We start from the raw sequence: 15,608 nt of genomic DNA on the forward strand, positions 1-15,608 counted from the left end.
TCATTCGTTTTTATTATCGGAGATTAGGCTCCCTGACTCTGAATGAAAGTGGGGTGGCATTTGCAGGTAGAATGGCAGAAGCAGGAAAAAAAATCACGTGCATGAGCTCCAGGCCTATCCAAGTTGTTTGTTACACAGCTCCGTGCTTTTCTGTACTAATCAAGCCATCATTGATCCACAGGAAATGTATCTGAGTTTTCTCTCAAAAACAGAGCACGGGCTTGGAAATCAGAGGACCTGGGTTCCAATCTCAGCTCTGCCACTTGCCCTTTGGGTGACCGTGGGTAAGTCGCTTCACTTCTCTGCGTCTCAGTTTACCTCACCTGTAAAATGGGATTAAGACAGTGTCCCTGTGTGGGATACGGAACTGTGTCCAACCTGAATAGCTTGTTTCTACACCGATGCTTAGTACAGTGCCTGACACATAGTAAGCGCTTAGCAAATACCGTAAAAAAAACCCATCAAACACCCTCTACTGGATGGAAATGAAAAATACCCTCAACTGAAATATGGGGATTCAGAACGTATGTGGGGTTTTTTTTAATGTTTTGCCAGGAGACCTTAAAAAGACCAATCGTTTGAACCTCGATGGTGCCAGCTCTTGGGCATTTTGTTGTGAAGCAGCTGCCGCGGGGCTACGATATGATAATAGAGCTGCAAAGTTCTTGCATGTCACAATGGTACTTTTTAAAAAAGGTTCCTAAATACAGATTTTAAATTGTCAAAGGAACCGTATTAATCTAGGCAACGGAATCTCTTAGAATGATGTTAAAGGTGACCTGTAAATCAGTTTGACAAAAGTGCCAACTTCAACCACATATTCAAAGCCCTCAACAGCTTGGCTCCAAAGGCATTTAAGCCCATTAATGTAAAATTCCACACTTCCAAGAAATCCCGTTTGGTAGAAGACTTGAAACGTCACATCCCACGTGTCCCGGACATGCAACTCAAATGTACTGGATTTGAGCAGTTTAAGCCACATGACGATAGTAACACTTTCATTTTTATTATTTGTATAACGGGATTGCTTCCGTGACTCAACTACAACACACCCTGTAATAAGGAAATTATTCCCCGCTACTCCTGTGGAATTGAATATTCATACTTGTCAGGTAAAGGCAAAAGAAGCGGTAACACTGAAATCCTTTTTATTCTCAAACCGGGATCTAATAGTCCGACACAGTGGGTCTCCCATATGGAGTATCGTTTTTCCTAATGTCTTCAACTTTAGTACCACCGAGGCTGATCTCTCCCAAGCTTCAGGTGACGAAGATGCCAGCACATTGTCGCCTCTTGCCTAATTGCCAACTGACCTAAGGATCGGAGACCTCAAATTTGTAAAAATTCTGCACCATCGGGGAGCCCAGCTCCCAGGTAGCCATTACAGGAGGTCTGCGGTGAATCAGCCTGGTTTAGGTAGTCATGTGGTGAGGTACTTCCTCATACTGCATATCTTGGGGAAAGGTTAAATGAAATCTGCTCTCTTGCTGGTGTAGGCTGGGAGCACCATGTAAGTAGGGTACAAGAAGGCACCAAATTAAGAATCGGAGGCCAGAGAGCAACGTGGGCTGGAGGGGGAAGCAGCCTGTGAATAGCGGTGGGAGAGGGTGAGGGAATGGGGAGTATAAAGGCCACAAAGTCCCTCTAGTCTGTAAGCTTGTTGTGGGCAGGGAATGTGTCCATTAAATCGTACTCTCTCAAGCGCCTAGTACAGGGCTATGAACACACTAAGCGCCCAATAAATTCTACTGACCGACTGGCAAAGAATAATGAGGTTATTGACAACCAAAAGACCTCCCAGGGAGGTTTCCTGGCCTCCACAGTGCAAAGTACCCAAGCTGGAGAGAGGGGTAGTCTCCACTATCCCCTTAAGAAAACGACTCTTGGGCTGACATCTTGGCTGCACCCGTACACTTCTCCTGAAGGGATTTTCTTTTGGTTTGAATTTTGAGACTTTGCAGTGTTTTGTAAATGGCAGAGACTTAGTAGAGCAGCATGTAGGAACCTTCTTGTTAAAGATCAAATGCAGGAGTGAAATCAGGGGTTTTAAAAAAAGCAGTGCAGTATTTGCAGATCAAATATCAATTGCTTGCCAACAAGGGCCATTTTCTTTTCAAATTGAAACATGTCACTAGGACTCTTCAAGGGTTAGGAACACATGGTCGTGATTTAGAAAAATACTGGCCTAGATTGCCTTTAAAAACCCTTCAATAAATAACTACTGTAGATTTGCATTATGAAAGTCTGTGGCCATGTGCTCTTCAGTAACCATGTCTCTACTACTGCGGGCTGCTTTTTACAAATCACACACACATAGGTCAGACAGACGGCGGAAGTACACATTAGATTAGGATACAATTTGATAGAAAATGTCCCCTTATGCATTCTTTCATAGTAACTCCTTGAATATTGTAGCAGTTTTCATCCACAAATCCTGTTAACCTTTCCTTTTTAGGTTGGCTTGCTGGGATACGAGGCTCAATACCCTGAAGTCTGATCCAGTAGGTGATTGTGATTGCAGTCTTGTGCATTCATTCCTCAGAACACCGGTTTAATCTCGGGGTGATTTATGGTGAGTGATTCCGGCTTCCAGGCTGGCTGAAAAAAGTGAATATTGAATGTCCGGGCCCAGTTCTCAAAGACTCGTTTCTCTGTGATAAAACGGTGATGACTGCCCTTTCGTCCCCGCTCGTGTGAAATGTACATCGTACATTCATCGGATCCCAAGGGTTCATAATAATGATAAGGTACCGAAGAATGACTAGGATCCCTGCGGAAAAAAGAAAATAATAGATGGAAGCGAGAGATGTTCCTCCGACTGACTGGAAAAAAGATGTTATCGTTAATAAGCTGACACGCTCGTCATCGCTTCTGTTTCAAGGAAATTTCCGGCAACTGACAGTTCAAACGCTTAAGCAAATGAGGAGGTTTTGGGGGTTAACCAAGTGGCGCTGAGTGCTCGGACCCCGAGAGGGGCACAAATCGGGCTGGGGGTCCCTGGGCCGCACACAGTTTGGCCGCGTAACAGATGCCGTGGTGGGAGAGGGCACCTGTTGAGACGAGATGAGACTGACTATCCCTCTTCTAAAAAGGGGGGAGGGAGGGAATCCATTCTATCAGGCCCCAAATTCCCGGAGTGCCTCTTCACCTCACGTTTCTCTTGGCTATAGAGGGAAATGCCATCTGCCAAGCCAGAAACAGGAGGCCATTTGCTTCCTCTTCCAGCTCCCTGAGCCCTTCTACATTAGAATGCATACTTCCCTGGAGAAACGGCGAAGTAGAGTGGAAAATACATGGGAGTAGGAGGATCTGGATTCTAATCCCGGCTTCTGCCACTTGCCTGTTGCGAGATCTTGGGCAAATCACTTCTCTTCTCTGGGCCTCAGTTGGCTTAAATGGACATTTAAGACTGTGAGCAGTCGTTTAGACTGTGAGCCCGTCATTGGGCAGGGATTGTCTCTATCTGTTGCCGAATTGTCCATTCCAAGTGCTCAGTAGAGTGCTCTGCACATAGTAAGCGCTCAATAAATACTATTGAATGAATTTAATACCTGTTCTTCCTCCCACTTAGGCTGTGAGCCCCATCTGGGATGGGGACTGTGTCCAACCTGATAATCTTGTATCTTCCTTGGCACTCAGTATGGTGCTTGGAACATTGTATATGCTTCACAAGTACTATTATCAATGATAACAAATATTAGAACGATGAATATTATCATCATGCCCTGCAGCTCCTCAGTTTGGTGCTAAGAGAATTGTGAGTTGGCCCTTGGCAGTGGCCAACTAACTTTGCTGGCCTACAGGGAACGGCTTTCTGGTCTACTCCCTCCACAGTTTATTACACATACAAACACACACACAAACACACATACACAAGTGCACTACACAAATAGACAGTCATCCTTTGGGACTAAAGATGAGACTCCTGACAGTGAGCATTAAACACGAAGCTGAATAATCCCTCCGACTCTGCTCAATATGAGACCGACTTTTACTATAATAATAATAATGGTATTTGTTAAGCGCTTCTTAACACTATTCTAAACACTGGGATGGATACAAGCAAACAGGGTTGGACACAGTCCCTGTCCCACGTGGTGCTCACAGTCTCAATCCCCACTTTCCAGATGAGGCCTGGAAAAATGGAGGGACTTCCCCAAGGTCACAGAGCAGACAAGTGGTGGAGAACCCATGACCTGCTGTGGGTGTCATGTGCTAATCAACAGTACCTGGTACTGGGTTAAGGGCCTTTTTTTTTTTAATGGTATTTGTTAAGCATTTACTTTGTGCCAGGCACTGTACTAAGCTCAGGGGTAGATACAAGGTAATCAGGTGGGACACAGTCCTTGTCCCACTTGGAGTTCACAGTCTTCATCCCCATTTTACAGGTGAGGTAACTAAGGCACAGAGAAGTTAAGTGACTGACCTGAGGTCACACAACAGACAAGTGATGGAGCCAGTATTAGAACCAAGATCCTCTGACTCCCAGGCCTGTGCTCTGCCCACTAGGCCATGCTGATTCTCATGACTATATTTCAATCCTCCTGAAGCCTCTGCTCAAGAGAGTTAAAGATCAATCTGAATACCAAAGGCTCAAGATGCCCTAAGTGCTAGTGGAAGATAATAATAATAATGTTGGTATTTGTTAAGCACTGTTCTAAGCTCTGGGATAGATACAGGGTTTTCCTGTATCAGGTTGTCCCACGTGCGGCTCACGGTTAATCCCCATTTTACAGATGAGGGAACTGAGACACAGAGAAGTTAAGTGACTTGCCCACAGTCACACAGCTGACAAGTGGCAGAGTTGGTATTCGAACCCATGACCACCGACTCCCAAGCCCGGGCTCTTTCCCATTGAGCCACTCTGCTTCTATATCTGGTTTGGAGTACCAATTTTCTCTGAATGCTACGTGGGGAGAATGCTGAACCGGTCAGATGACTATAGTTATAGAAAATCGATTACCAGATCAACAATCCTCTAGCTAGCCACTGAATATCCCATTTTGATTATCCAGGTCCCTTTCCTCTACCCTTTTTCTTCTCAGATGCTTTTTTGAGTCTTTCACTATTTGTCAGCACCTCCAGCGAGTGCAGTGAAGATTACTGGGACATCTAAAAGCTTTGATTTTAAAAACACACGAAAGACCGGTTGGTGGATGGGAGGGAGTTGAAGTTGGGGAAGAACATTAATTTTGGATTATTTGTAGATTTCAATTATTTATTCTCTCCTTGGATATAGTTGATTTTCAAGTTTGAGAAGTCCACATCCAAATGGAAAACTGACCATGTACGCTTGAATTAGCCTTTACTTTGCTGCCTGGGGGGAGAAGTGGGGGGAAGACTGGTGTCACTGTCTAACTTGAATTTTCACCAACTAATTCCTAACCTAATTCCTCCCTCTCTACCTCCCTGCCTCTTCCCTGAAACAAACTGAGTGATAAGCATTGTTGACTGTAAGCTCATTGTGGGCACGGAATGTATCTGCTTATTGTTATATTGTACTCTCCAATGCGCTTAGTACAGTGCTCTGCACACAGGAAGCGCTGAGTGAATATGATTGACTTGCTGACTGACTGGTTTGGTCCAAAGAGAAGCAGCATGGCCTAGAGGAAAGAATACGGGCCTGAGTGTAAGACAACCTCCTCACCGTCCCCCGTTCTCGCCTATCCCGCCATCGACCCATGGGCCACGTCCTCCCGCGGTCCTGGAATGCCCTCCCTCCTCACCTCCTCCAAACTCATTCTCTTCCCCTCTTCAAAACCCTACTTAAAGCTCACCTCCTCCAAGAGGCCTTCCCAGACTGAGCTCCCCTTCTCCCTCTATTCCCTCTACCGCCCCCCCTTCACCTCTCCACAGCTAAACCCTCTTTCCCCCCCATTTCCCTCTACTCCTCACCCTGTCCCTTCCCATCCCCTCAGCACCGTACTTGTACGCTCAACTGTATATATTTTCATTACCCTATTTACCTATTTATTTTGTTAATGAGATGGACATCGCCTTGATTCTATTTATTTGCTATTGTTCTCGTCTGTCCGTCTCCCCCGATTAGACTGTAAACCCATCAAAGGGCAGGGACTGTGTCTGTTACCGATTTGTACATTCCAAGCACTTAGTAAAGTGCTGTGCACATAGTAAGCGCTCAATAAATACTATTGAATGAATGAACCGCCTGGCTTCTAATCCCGGCTCTGCCATTTGCCTGCTGTGTGACCTTGGGCAAGTCGCTTAACTACTCTGTTTCAGTTGCCTCATCTGTAAAATGGGGATTAAGACTGTGAACCCTATGTAGGACGGGGACTGTGTCCAACCTGATTAACTTAGTACCATGCCTGGCACATAGTAGGTGCTTAACAAATACTATTTTTAAAAAAGACTCCCCTATGTCTTTAAACACTTCTTTTAAAAGAGGGCCCTAGTGTCAGTCTCCACTAGTTCTGTGGCTAAGAGGAGGTGGAGAGAACTCAAGTAGTCCCAGATTCTCTGCACCTCCTATTTCTTGTCCAGCGAAAGGTTCGCGTCTAACTTGGTTTCCCAAAGTCGCTCATCCTATCAGTTGCATATAGCTTCTCTCTTTTATTCAAAAGAGCTCACTTCTCAAATGACTTTTGGCAGAGGGAATTTTGAGCTATTCGAGGCTGGGGTTTAATCAAAGAGGGTGGTAGAGCCCATGACTTCCTGCACTTAAACCTTTTAGCTGACTTTCTTTTAAGCAAGATTAGATTTGTTTTTATCACGTATCATTTAAACAGACTTCCTTCTGGCATCGGTGACATGCCGCATTGATTTTGCATTTCTAGCAAGCATGTTTTCATTGTGCTCTGTTTGCAAAATCATTTAATTCAGTCTTTAAAAGGGGAATCTCAGTACTAATTTTTTAAGAGGTTTGGCTTGCTCCATCTTGCTAGAATAGCAAACCCACTGGAAGCTTGAGAAAAACTTAGGTTGACTTCATCATTCCTGTCTTCAGACAACTCCAACAGTTACCTACTTCTCTCTCATTAAACAGAAACTTCTCACCACTGGATTTAAAGCTCTCCTTCAGCTCCCTCTTTCTTATCTTGTGTTCTTTGCATGTTGCTTCCCAGCTTACTCTCTCTCCTTCCAAGCTAACTTTCTAATCAAACCAAACTCACAATTTTTCCACTTCATCATTATCATACTGAGTGCAGAGGACTGTACAAAGTGCTTGGGAGAGTATAATTCAGCAGAGTTGGTAGACATGTTCCCTTAACATTTTTCTGACGTGGAACTCGCTCCTTCCTTGACTCTGCCACACTTCCCCACCTTGAAAGTCTTCCTAAATCGCATTGTTCCTTCATTCAAACATATTTAGTGAGCACTTATTGTGTGCAGAGCACTGTACTAAGCACTTACCCCATCAGCTGCCTAGCACTCTTGTATATATTTGCTCATTGACTCTTGTTTTTCTCAATTTACACACATGTGCTTACTCTTTTACCATTTGTATGTTTGCAACCTGTGCTCACTTGGTGGTAGTTTTCAGGAGAGCAAATATAGACCAGGAAAACCTGGATTTCAATTCCCCCTTTTGAAGAAATGAATAATTGAAAAGCAGGACCTTGTACCAAAACCTTGGGTAACCAATTTCATTTTTCGACATTGGATTTTTTCCCTTGAGCCTTCCATTTGCTTGAGCAGAGAAATTTGAATAATAATAATAATAATGTTGGTATTTGTTAAGCGCTTACTATGTGCAAAGCACTGTTCTAAGCGCTGGGGGGGGGTGGTTACAAGGTGATCAGGTTGTCCCATGTGGGGCTCACAGTCTTAATCCACATTTTCCAGATGAGGTAACTGAGGTCCAGAGAAGTGAAGGGACTTGCCCAAAGTCCCACAGCTGACAAGTGGCGGAGCCGGGATGAGAACCAACGACCTCTGACTCCCAAGCCTGGGCTCTTTCCACTGAGCCAAGCTGCTTCAGAGGAGTATAGCTCTCACTGGACAGAGGGTCAGCTTTGTATAATGATTTTTCTGGTCTTCCAACCCTTCTTAGGTAGCAGCCTGACCACAGAGACAGAAGTTCATTCAGGAGCTCTCAACTTTGGTATCATCTCTGACTCTCCTATCAATTAATGGCATTTATCGCTGGACCGTAAACTCCTTGTGGGCAGGGACAGGGTCTACCAACTCTGTTGTACTGTACTCTTCCGAGTGCTTACTACAGTGCTCTGTATGAAGTAAATACCCAATGAATACCATTAATTGATTGATTGATGGAGGGCTTACTTCCAGTCAATCATATTTATTGAGCGCTTACTATGTACAGACCACTGTACTAAGCGCTCGCGAGAGTACAATGTAACAATAGACACAGAAAGAGCTTACAGTCTGGAGGGGGAGACAGACATTAATTTAAATAAATAAATAAATGACAGATATGTACATAAGTGCTGTGGGGCTGGGAGGGGGCATGAATAAACGGAGCAAGTCAGGGAGACACAGAAGGGAGTGGAAGAAGAGGAAAGGAGGGGCTTAGTCAGGGAAGAGATGTGCCTTCAATAAGGCTTTGAAGGCAGGGAGAGTAATTGTCCATTAGATTTGAAGAGGGAGGATGTTCCAGGCCACAGGCAGGATGTGGGCTAGGGGTTGGTGGCAGCTATTGATGCCTTTCTACTTGTTTTGTTTTATTGTCTGTCTCCCCCTTCTAGACTGTGAGCCCGTTGTTGTGTAGGGATTGTCTCTATCTGTTGCCGAATTGTACTTTCCAAGCATTTAGTACAGTACTCTGCACCCAGTAAGCGCTCAATAAATACGATTGAATGAATAAATGAATCGAGGTACAGTCAGAAGGTTTGCATTAGAGGAGCAAAGTGAGCGGGCTGGGTTGTAGTAGGAGAGTAGCAAGGTGAGGTAGGAGGGGGCAAGGTGACTGAGTGTTTTAAAGTCAATGGTGAGGAGTTTTTGTTTAATACAGAGGTGGATGGGCAACCGATGGAGTTTCCTGAGGAGTGGGGAAACATGTCCTGAACATTTCTGTAGGAAGATGATCAGGGCAGCAGAGTGCAGAATGGACTGGAGTGGGGAGAGGCAGGAGGCTGGGAGGTCAGAGAGGAGGCTGATGTAGTCTTCTAGGAGGGATAAAATGAGTGATTATATTAATGACATAGCAATTTGGATGGAGAGGAAGGGCAGATTTTAGCCAAATTGTGAAAGTGGGACGGAAAGGATATAGTGATGAATTTATATTTGGGTTGATGAGAGAGAGGAGTCAAGGATACCACCAAGGTTATGGGCTTGCGAGACCGAAAGGATGTTGGTGCCGTCTACAGTGATGGGAAAGTCGAGGGAGGACAGGGTTTGGATGGGAAGATAAGGAGTTCTGTTTTGGACATGTTAAGATTGAGGTGATGGCAGGACACGCAGGTAGAGATGTCTCGAAGGCAGGAGGAAATGCAAGACTGCAGAGAGGGAGAGAGATCAGGGCTGGAGATGTAGATTTGGGAATCTTCCACATAAAGGTGGTAGTTGAAGCCATGAGAGAGAATGAGTTCTCCAAGGGAGTGGCTGTAGATGGAGAATAGAAGGGGACCCAGAATTGAACCTTGAACCACAGTTAGGGGGTGGGAGGCAGAGGAGGAGCCCATGAAGGAAACTGAGAATGAGCAGCCAAAGAGATGGGGAGAACCAGGAGAGGTCATAGTCAATGAAGCCAAGGTTGCATACTATTCCAGGGAAAGGGGGTGGTCCACAGGGTCAAAGGCAACTGAGAAATAGAGGAGGATTAGGATGGAGTAGAGGCTGTTGGATTTGGCAAGAAGGAGATCATTGGTGACTTTTGAGAGGGCGGTTTCTGTGGAGGGAAGTGGCCAGAAGCCAGATTGGAGGGGAGTCAAGGAAAGAATTGGGGGAGAGGTATTTCAGACAGCCGGTGTAGACGAGTCGCTCAAGGAGGTTGGAGAGGAACGGTAGGAGGGAGATGGGGTGATAACTGGAGGAAGCCGTGGGGTCAACGGAAGGCTTTTTTTTTTTTTAGGATAGGAGAGAAATGGACCTGTTTGCAAGCAGTAGGGAAGAAATGGAGAGTGAACAGTTGAAGATGACTGCTGGGAAGGAAGAAGAGAAGGGATGAGAGTTTTGATAGGGTGCGAAGGAATGGGGTCAGATGCGCAAGTGGAGGGGGTGGCTTTTGAGAGGAGGCAGGAGATCTCCTCTAGAGACACTGCTGTGAAGCATGGGAAATTTGAACGGGGGGCCAGAAGAGGGAAGGACCGAGGAGGGGCAGGGGTGATTTTCGGGAGCTCACACCTGACTGTGAATTTTCTTAATATAGTAGGTGGCCGGCTCATTGCGGGTGAGGGGTTGGGGAGATGGGGGGACAGGGGGCCTGAGGAGGGAGTTAAATGTCTGGAACAACAGGTGAGGGTGATGAGCATGGTTGTCAATAAGGGAGGGGAATAATAACTATTATATAACATAAACAGTATAATATTTTATAATAACACTATGTAATATTTTGTGGTGTTACATATATTGATATAGTAATGGTTTATTATATCATTATTATTTTTTTTCCTACTTTCTCTCCCAAGCCTTCCCGCCATGGATTTCCAGGTAAGTTTTTTCAGCCCAGCCAGCCCAGCCTAGCCTCTATACTGTCAGCTCCTTGTGGGCTGGGAACATGTCTACCAACTCAGTTGTATTGTATTCTACCATGTACTTAGTATGGTGCTCTGCACACAGAAAGCACTCAAAGAATGCCATTGATAGATGGATCAAATGCTATGGAAATATTACTGAGGAAAATACAGCTTCACAGGAAGCAGCATGGCCTAGTGGATAGAGCATGAGCCTGGGAATCTGAAGGACCTGGGCTCTAATTCCGTCTCTGCCACTTATCTGCTGTGTGACCATAGACAAGTCACTTAACTTCTGTGTGCTTCAGCTATCTCATCCCTAAAATGGGGATTAAGACTGAGCCCCATGTGGGTCATGGACTGTGTTACCTGATTATCATTTATCTATCTCAGTAAAGATACATGTCTATCTATCCTTATTAAGGTAAAGTGTCTGGTACATAGGTAAGCTCTTAATAAATACCATTAAAAAGTCAATTTCCCTAGTCACAGAAAGCACATTAATGAATGAAAACTTGCCTCTGCATTTATTGCTGGCTCAATATTTATCACCTGTGGGGGTACCAATTTCTATGTGTTGTATTTCAAAATAGAAAAAACTAGTAAATCCATCAGTGATATTTTTTGAGTACTTATTGTATGCAGAGCGCTGTTCAAAACACTTGGGGAGTAGAGTAAAACAGAGTTGGTAGACACATTCCCTGCCCACAAAGAGCTTAGAGTCTAGACTGTTAGCCTGATGTGGGGCAGTAACTCTGTCCAACTTGATTATCTCGTATTGACCCCAGTGCTTAATACAGTGCTTGACACGTAGTAAACGCTTAACAAATACCAGTGATAAGTTATTATAAACCAAGTGACTGTGGGACGGAGAAGTGCTTTTCCCTCCACTCTCTGAGATCCGGCCTGAGCAATGAGAGGCCAATGTGTTCCTTCGACGGGTTATTCTGGAGTGAAAACTTCTAAGGCCACAGTGATCCTCCAGATATGTAGATGTGGTATTTAAGTGCTTACTGTGTTCCAGGCCCTGTACTAAGCGCTGGGGTAGATACAAGCTTCTCAGGTTGGACATAGTCCCTGTCCCCCGTGGAGCTCACAGACTTTTCCCCATTTTACAGATGAGGTTAACTGGGGCACAGAGAGTTAAGTGACTTGCCCAAGGTCACACAGAAGACAAGTGGCAGAGGCGGGATAAGAACCCGGTCCTTCTGACTCCCAGACCTGTGCTCCATCCACTAGGCCAGGCTGCTTCTCTTTCAGCGCTTAGAACAGTGCTTGGCACATAGTGAGCGCTTAACAAATACCATCATCATTATTATTATTATTATTTCAGTTGAGCACATTTCCTTTGCATGCGCACCCACTTACTCCCTTTTGCCCCCCACTCTCTGTTCCTGATGGCTTCCAGGCTCAGGTGGCGGCTTGTCCCAGTGGCCCCCAAGTTTGCGCCGGGAGAAGCTGGAGCCCGAGCGTGTCTCGCAGGTGCCGGGGTTGGGGTTTTTCGTCGTCCTGCTCCAGGCAGCCTCCCCACTCCTGCCACCCGCCTGCTCCTTGCCAGCCTTTAATGTCTACTCCACAACAGGATGCTAACATGAGCTGGTGTGTTGATGCCGCTTGTTTTTAACTTGAAATTTGATTACTGCTGATGGCAATTGTTCCACAGGTTCTCATTTGTGATAATTGTATATGGGCACTTTTTTTTAGCAAAGCCAACATAATAAAAATCAGATTGTGTACATCGTGAGGTGAATTCCCAGGGCCAAGTGTTTACAGGTGGTGCCTCCCTCCCAGCTCTTCCTAGCGTGTCCGGGGCACCGAGGGACTGGGCTTGGGGGCACCCTCTTCTCTAGGGTCAGTGAATTCTCACACCCGGCGGGCAGCCCTAGTCAGCATCTCTCCACGGGTGGACCCCCGGTGATTCTCAGAGACCGACGGGGAAGCCATTCAGGCCCCGCTGACCCCGCTCCTGCCCCATGGGATGGAATAAAATCCTGGCCCGCTCCCTCTCTGCACATTTTCCCTGCTTCAGCCGTCTGTGACGCTCCAAAGAGAAATGTTCTCTGCAGCGACACCCTCGAAAAGAAGGTCGACAAGCCGTCCTAGAGCGGGCCACCGGTTCTCCCCAACACGTATGCCAGCCACCCTCGGGCATCCGTGCCAGAAAACTCATCACAGCTTCTTCCATTTGCAAGCCTGGTTTGAGCTGGCTGGGGTTCTGAGTGATGGTCCTCTGATTCGATCACCCCAGATGCCACCTGGGTTATTATTATTAGTAGTATTAATAATAATAATGGTATTTGTTAAGCTCTTACTTTGTGTCAAGCACTGTTCTAAGTGCTCGGGTAGTTACAAGGTAATTAGAGGTTCCCAAGGGGCTCACAGTCTTCATCCTTATTTTACAGATGAAGTAACTGAGGCACAGAGAAGTTAAGTGACTTATCCAAGGTCACACAGCAGATATGAGGCAGAGCCGGCATTAGGGAATAGAGCCCAGATCCTTCTGACTCCCAGGCCTGTGCTCTACCCACTAGACCACACTGCTTCATGATGCTGGATGTTGGAAGGAGCTGGCCCTGAGGCTTGAAGCTAATGGGCAATTCCTGGAAGCCACCGTGCAATAGCTGCAATAGGGTGGTGTCCCGTGCTCTCTCCCACTCCACTTCAGCACTTAGTACAGTGCCTGGCACATAGTAAGGGCTTAACAAATACCACTCCTGTGTCCACAGTAGATTGGCCATTTTGCAGAGATTAAGCCCTCTCTCCATTAACTGGACCTCAGAGAACAAGCTCCCCCTCGGCCCACGATGCGAGCCACGCGGCTTAGTGAAGAAGGATTTCTAGTCACAGTTCTGCCACTGACCTGCTCTGTTATTTTGAGAAAATCATTAATCACTCTGTCCCTCCATTTTCTCATCTGTAAAATGTGGAGAAGATGTCTGCTCTTAATAATAGTAATTAAGCAGCGTGGCTCAGTGGAAAGAGCCCGGGCTTGGGAGTCAGAGGTCATGGGTTCGAATCCCAGCTCTGCCACTTGTCAGCTGTGTGACTGTGGGCAAGTCACTTCACCTCTCTGTGCCTCAGTTACCTCATCTGTAAAATGGAGATGAAGACTGTGAGCCTGACGTGGGACAACCTGATGACCTTTTATCTACTCCAGCGCTTAGAACAGTGCTCTGCACATAGTAAGCGCTTAACAAATACCAACATTATTATTATAATAATTAATAATTGTGCTATTTTTTAAGTACATTCTATGTGCAAGGCCCTGTACTAAGTGCTGGGGTAGATACAAGCAAATCAGGTTGGACACAGTCCCTGACCCACGTGGGGCTCCCAATCTTAATCCCCATTTTACAGATGAGGCCCAGAGAAGTGAAGTGTCTTGCCCAAGCTCATATAGCAGACTTGTGGTGGAGCAGGGGTTAGAACCCATAACCTTCTGACTCCCAAGCCTGTGCTCTATCCATTAGGCCGAGCTGCTTCTTAGCCCTACTTCTTTCTCCAGCTCCCAGATACGAACCCTCACGGCACAGGTCGGGCTGCTCACACGTAGCAGCCTGATGAGGCTTTGGCAGGCTGGCTTGTTGTGGGCAGGGAACGTGTCTGTATATTATTGTATTGTACTCTCCAAAGCATTTAGTAAAGTGCTAATTGAATGAATGAATGAATGAATGAATGAATGAATGAATGAATGAATGGCTTCCAGACTCTGGGAAGCTTGTGTTCTATCTAGATCAGGGTACCAAGACAACCCGAGTGAACTCCAGTTGCGGGGGAATGGGAGGGCCCGGGTTCTGTAATCCGCTGTGACCCAAGAGCTTCTTTTGGTCCGTGAGCTTCAACCTCCTCACCACATCCCCTACCAGACCTACTCAGGTAACCAAAATGGCTGGTTTCAATTTTTATGATATCTGTTTAAGCATTCTTTATAATGGTATTTGTTACGTGATTAATATGTCTCAGTAGTTGTACTAAGCACTGGGGTAGATACAAGCTAATCAGAGTGGACACAGTCCATGTCCCGCATGGGGCTCGTGGTCTTAGTCCCCATTTTACAGATGAGGCAACTGAGGCCCATAAAATATAAGTGATTTGCCCAAGGGCACGCAGAAGACAAGTGGCACAACCAGGATCAGAACCCAGCTCTTCTGATTCCTAGGCCCATGCTCTTTCCACTAGGCCAAAATGCTTCACCCCATTCTTCCAGACTTGTTGCTAGTGCTAATAAACAGGGAGATAATCATGGCATTTATTAAGTGCTTACAATATGGTAAGTGCCAGGGTCGAGCTAAGAGTCTGAGCTTGGACCCCATTTCTGTCTCTTGTGGTGCTCCCCATATATTGATTGATCACCATTTCACAGGTGAGACAACTGAGGCACCTAGAAGTTAGATGACTTGCCCAAGGTCACAGAGTAGGCCAGGACAGAACTGGGACTAAGCCCCACTTTTTCTCTTCTCCCACTCCCTTCTGCATCACCCTGACTTGCTCCTTTTGTTCTTCCCCTCACTCCTGGCCCTACAGCACTTATTTATATGTCTGACATTATTTTTATTGATGTCTGTCTCCCGCTCTCTAGACTGTGAGCTCATTGCAGGCAGGGAATGTCTCTCTTTAATGTTCATTCATTCATTCAAATGTATTTATTGAGCACTTACTGTGTACAGAGCACTGTACCAAGCACTTGGAAAGTACAATTCAGCAATAAAGAGAGACAATCCCTGCCCACAACGGGCATGCAGTCTAAAAGGGGGGAGACAGACATCAGTGCTTACTGTGTGCGAAGCACTGTAGTAAGCGCTTGGGAGAGTACAATGCAACAACAGATACATTCCTGCCCACAATGAGCTCACAGTCTAGAGTTGAGGGGAATCATTTGTTCATTCATTCAATCAATGGTATTTATTGAGGGGCACTATACTTTACCAAATGCTTAGTACGGTGTTTTGCACACAGTAAGTGCTGAATAAATACGATTGAAGAAATGAGAGAACTGGTGACCTGACTCCCAAT

General features: G+C 45.8%; 1 protein-coding gene across 1 annotated transcript in view; it reads right to left on the minus strand.

Moving 5' to 3' along the window:
* Positions 1 to 970: 970 nt before the first annotated feature.
* The window catches only part of ST6GALNAC5 (ST6 N-acetylgalactosaminide alpha-2,6-sialyltransferase 5), a 237,889-nt gene continuing 223,251 nt past the window's right edge, over positions 971 to 15,608 (minus strand). The window contains exon 5 of the mRNA XM_029062035.2: positions 971 to 2,770. Within this exon, the coding sequence (XP_028917868.1) occupies positions 2,539 to 2,770 (232 nt within the window). The 3' untranslated portion in view covers positions 971 to 2,538. The remainder of the gene's footprint in view (positions 2,771 to 15,608) is intronic.

This window comes from Ornithorhynchus anatinus, chromosome 4, assembly GCF_004115215.2.
Source record: "Ornithorhynchus anatinus isolate Pmale09 chromosome 4, mOrnAna1.pri.v4, whole genome shotgun sequence".
NCBI lineage: Eukaryota > Metazoa > Chordata > Mammalia > Monotremata > Ornithorhynchidae > Ornithorhynchus > Ornithorhynchus anatinus.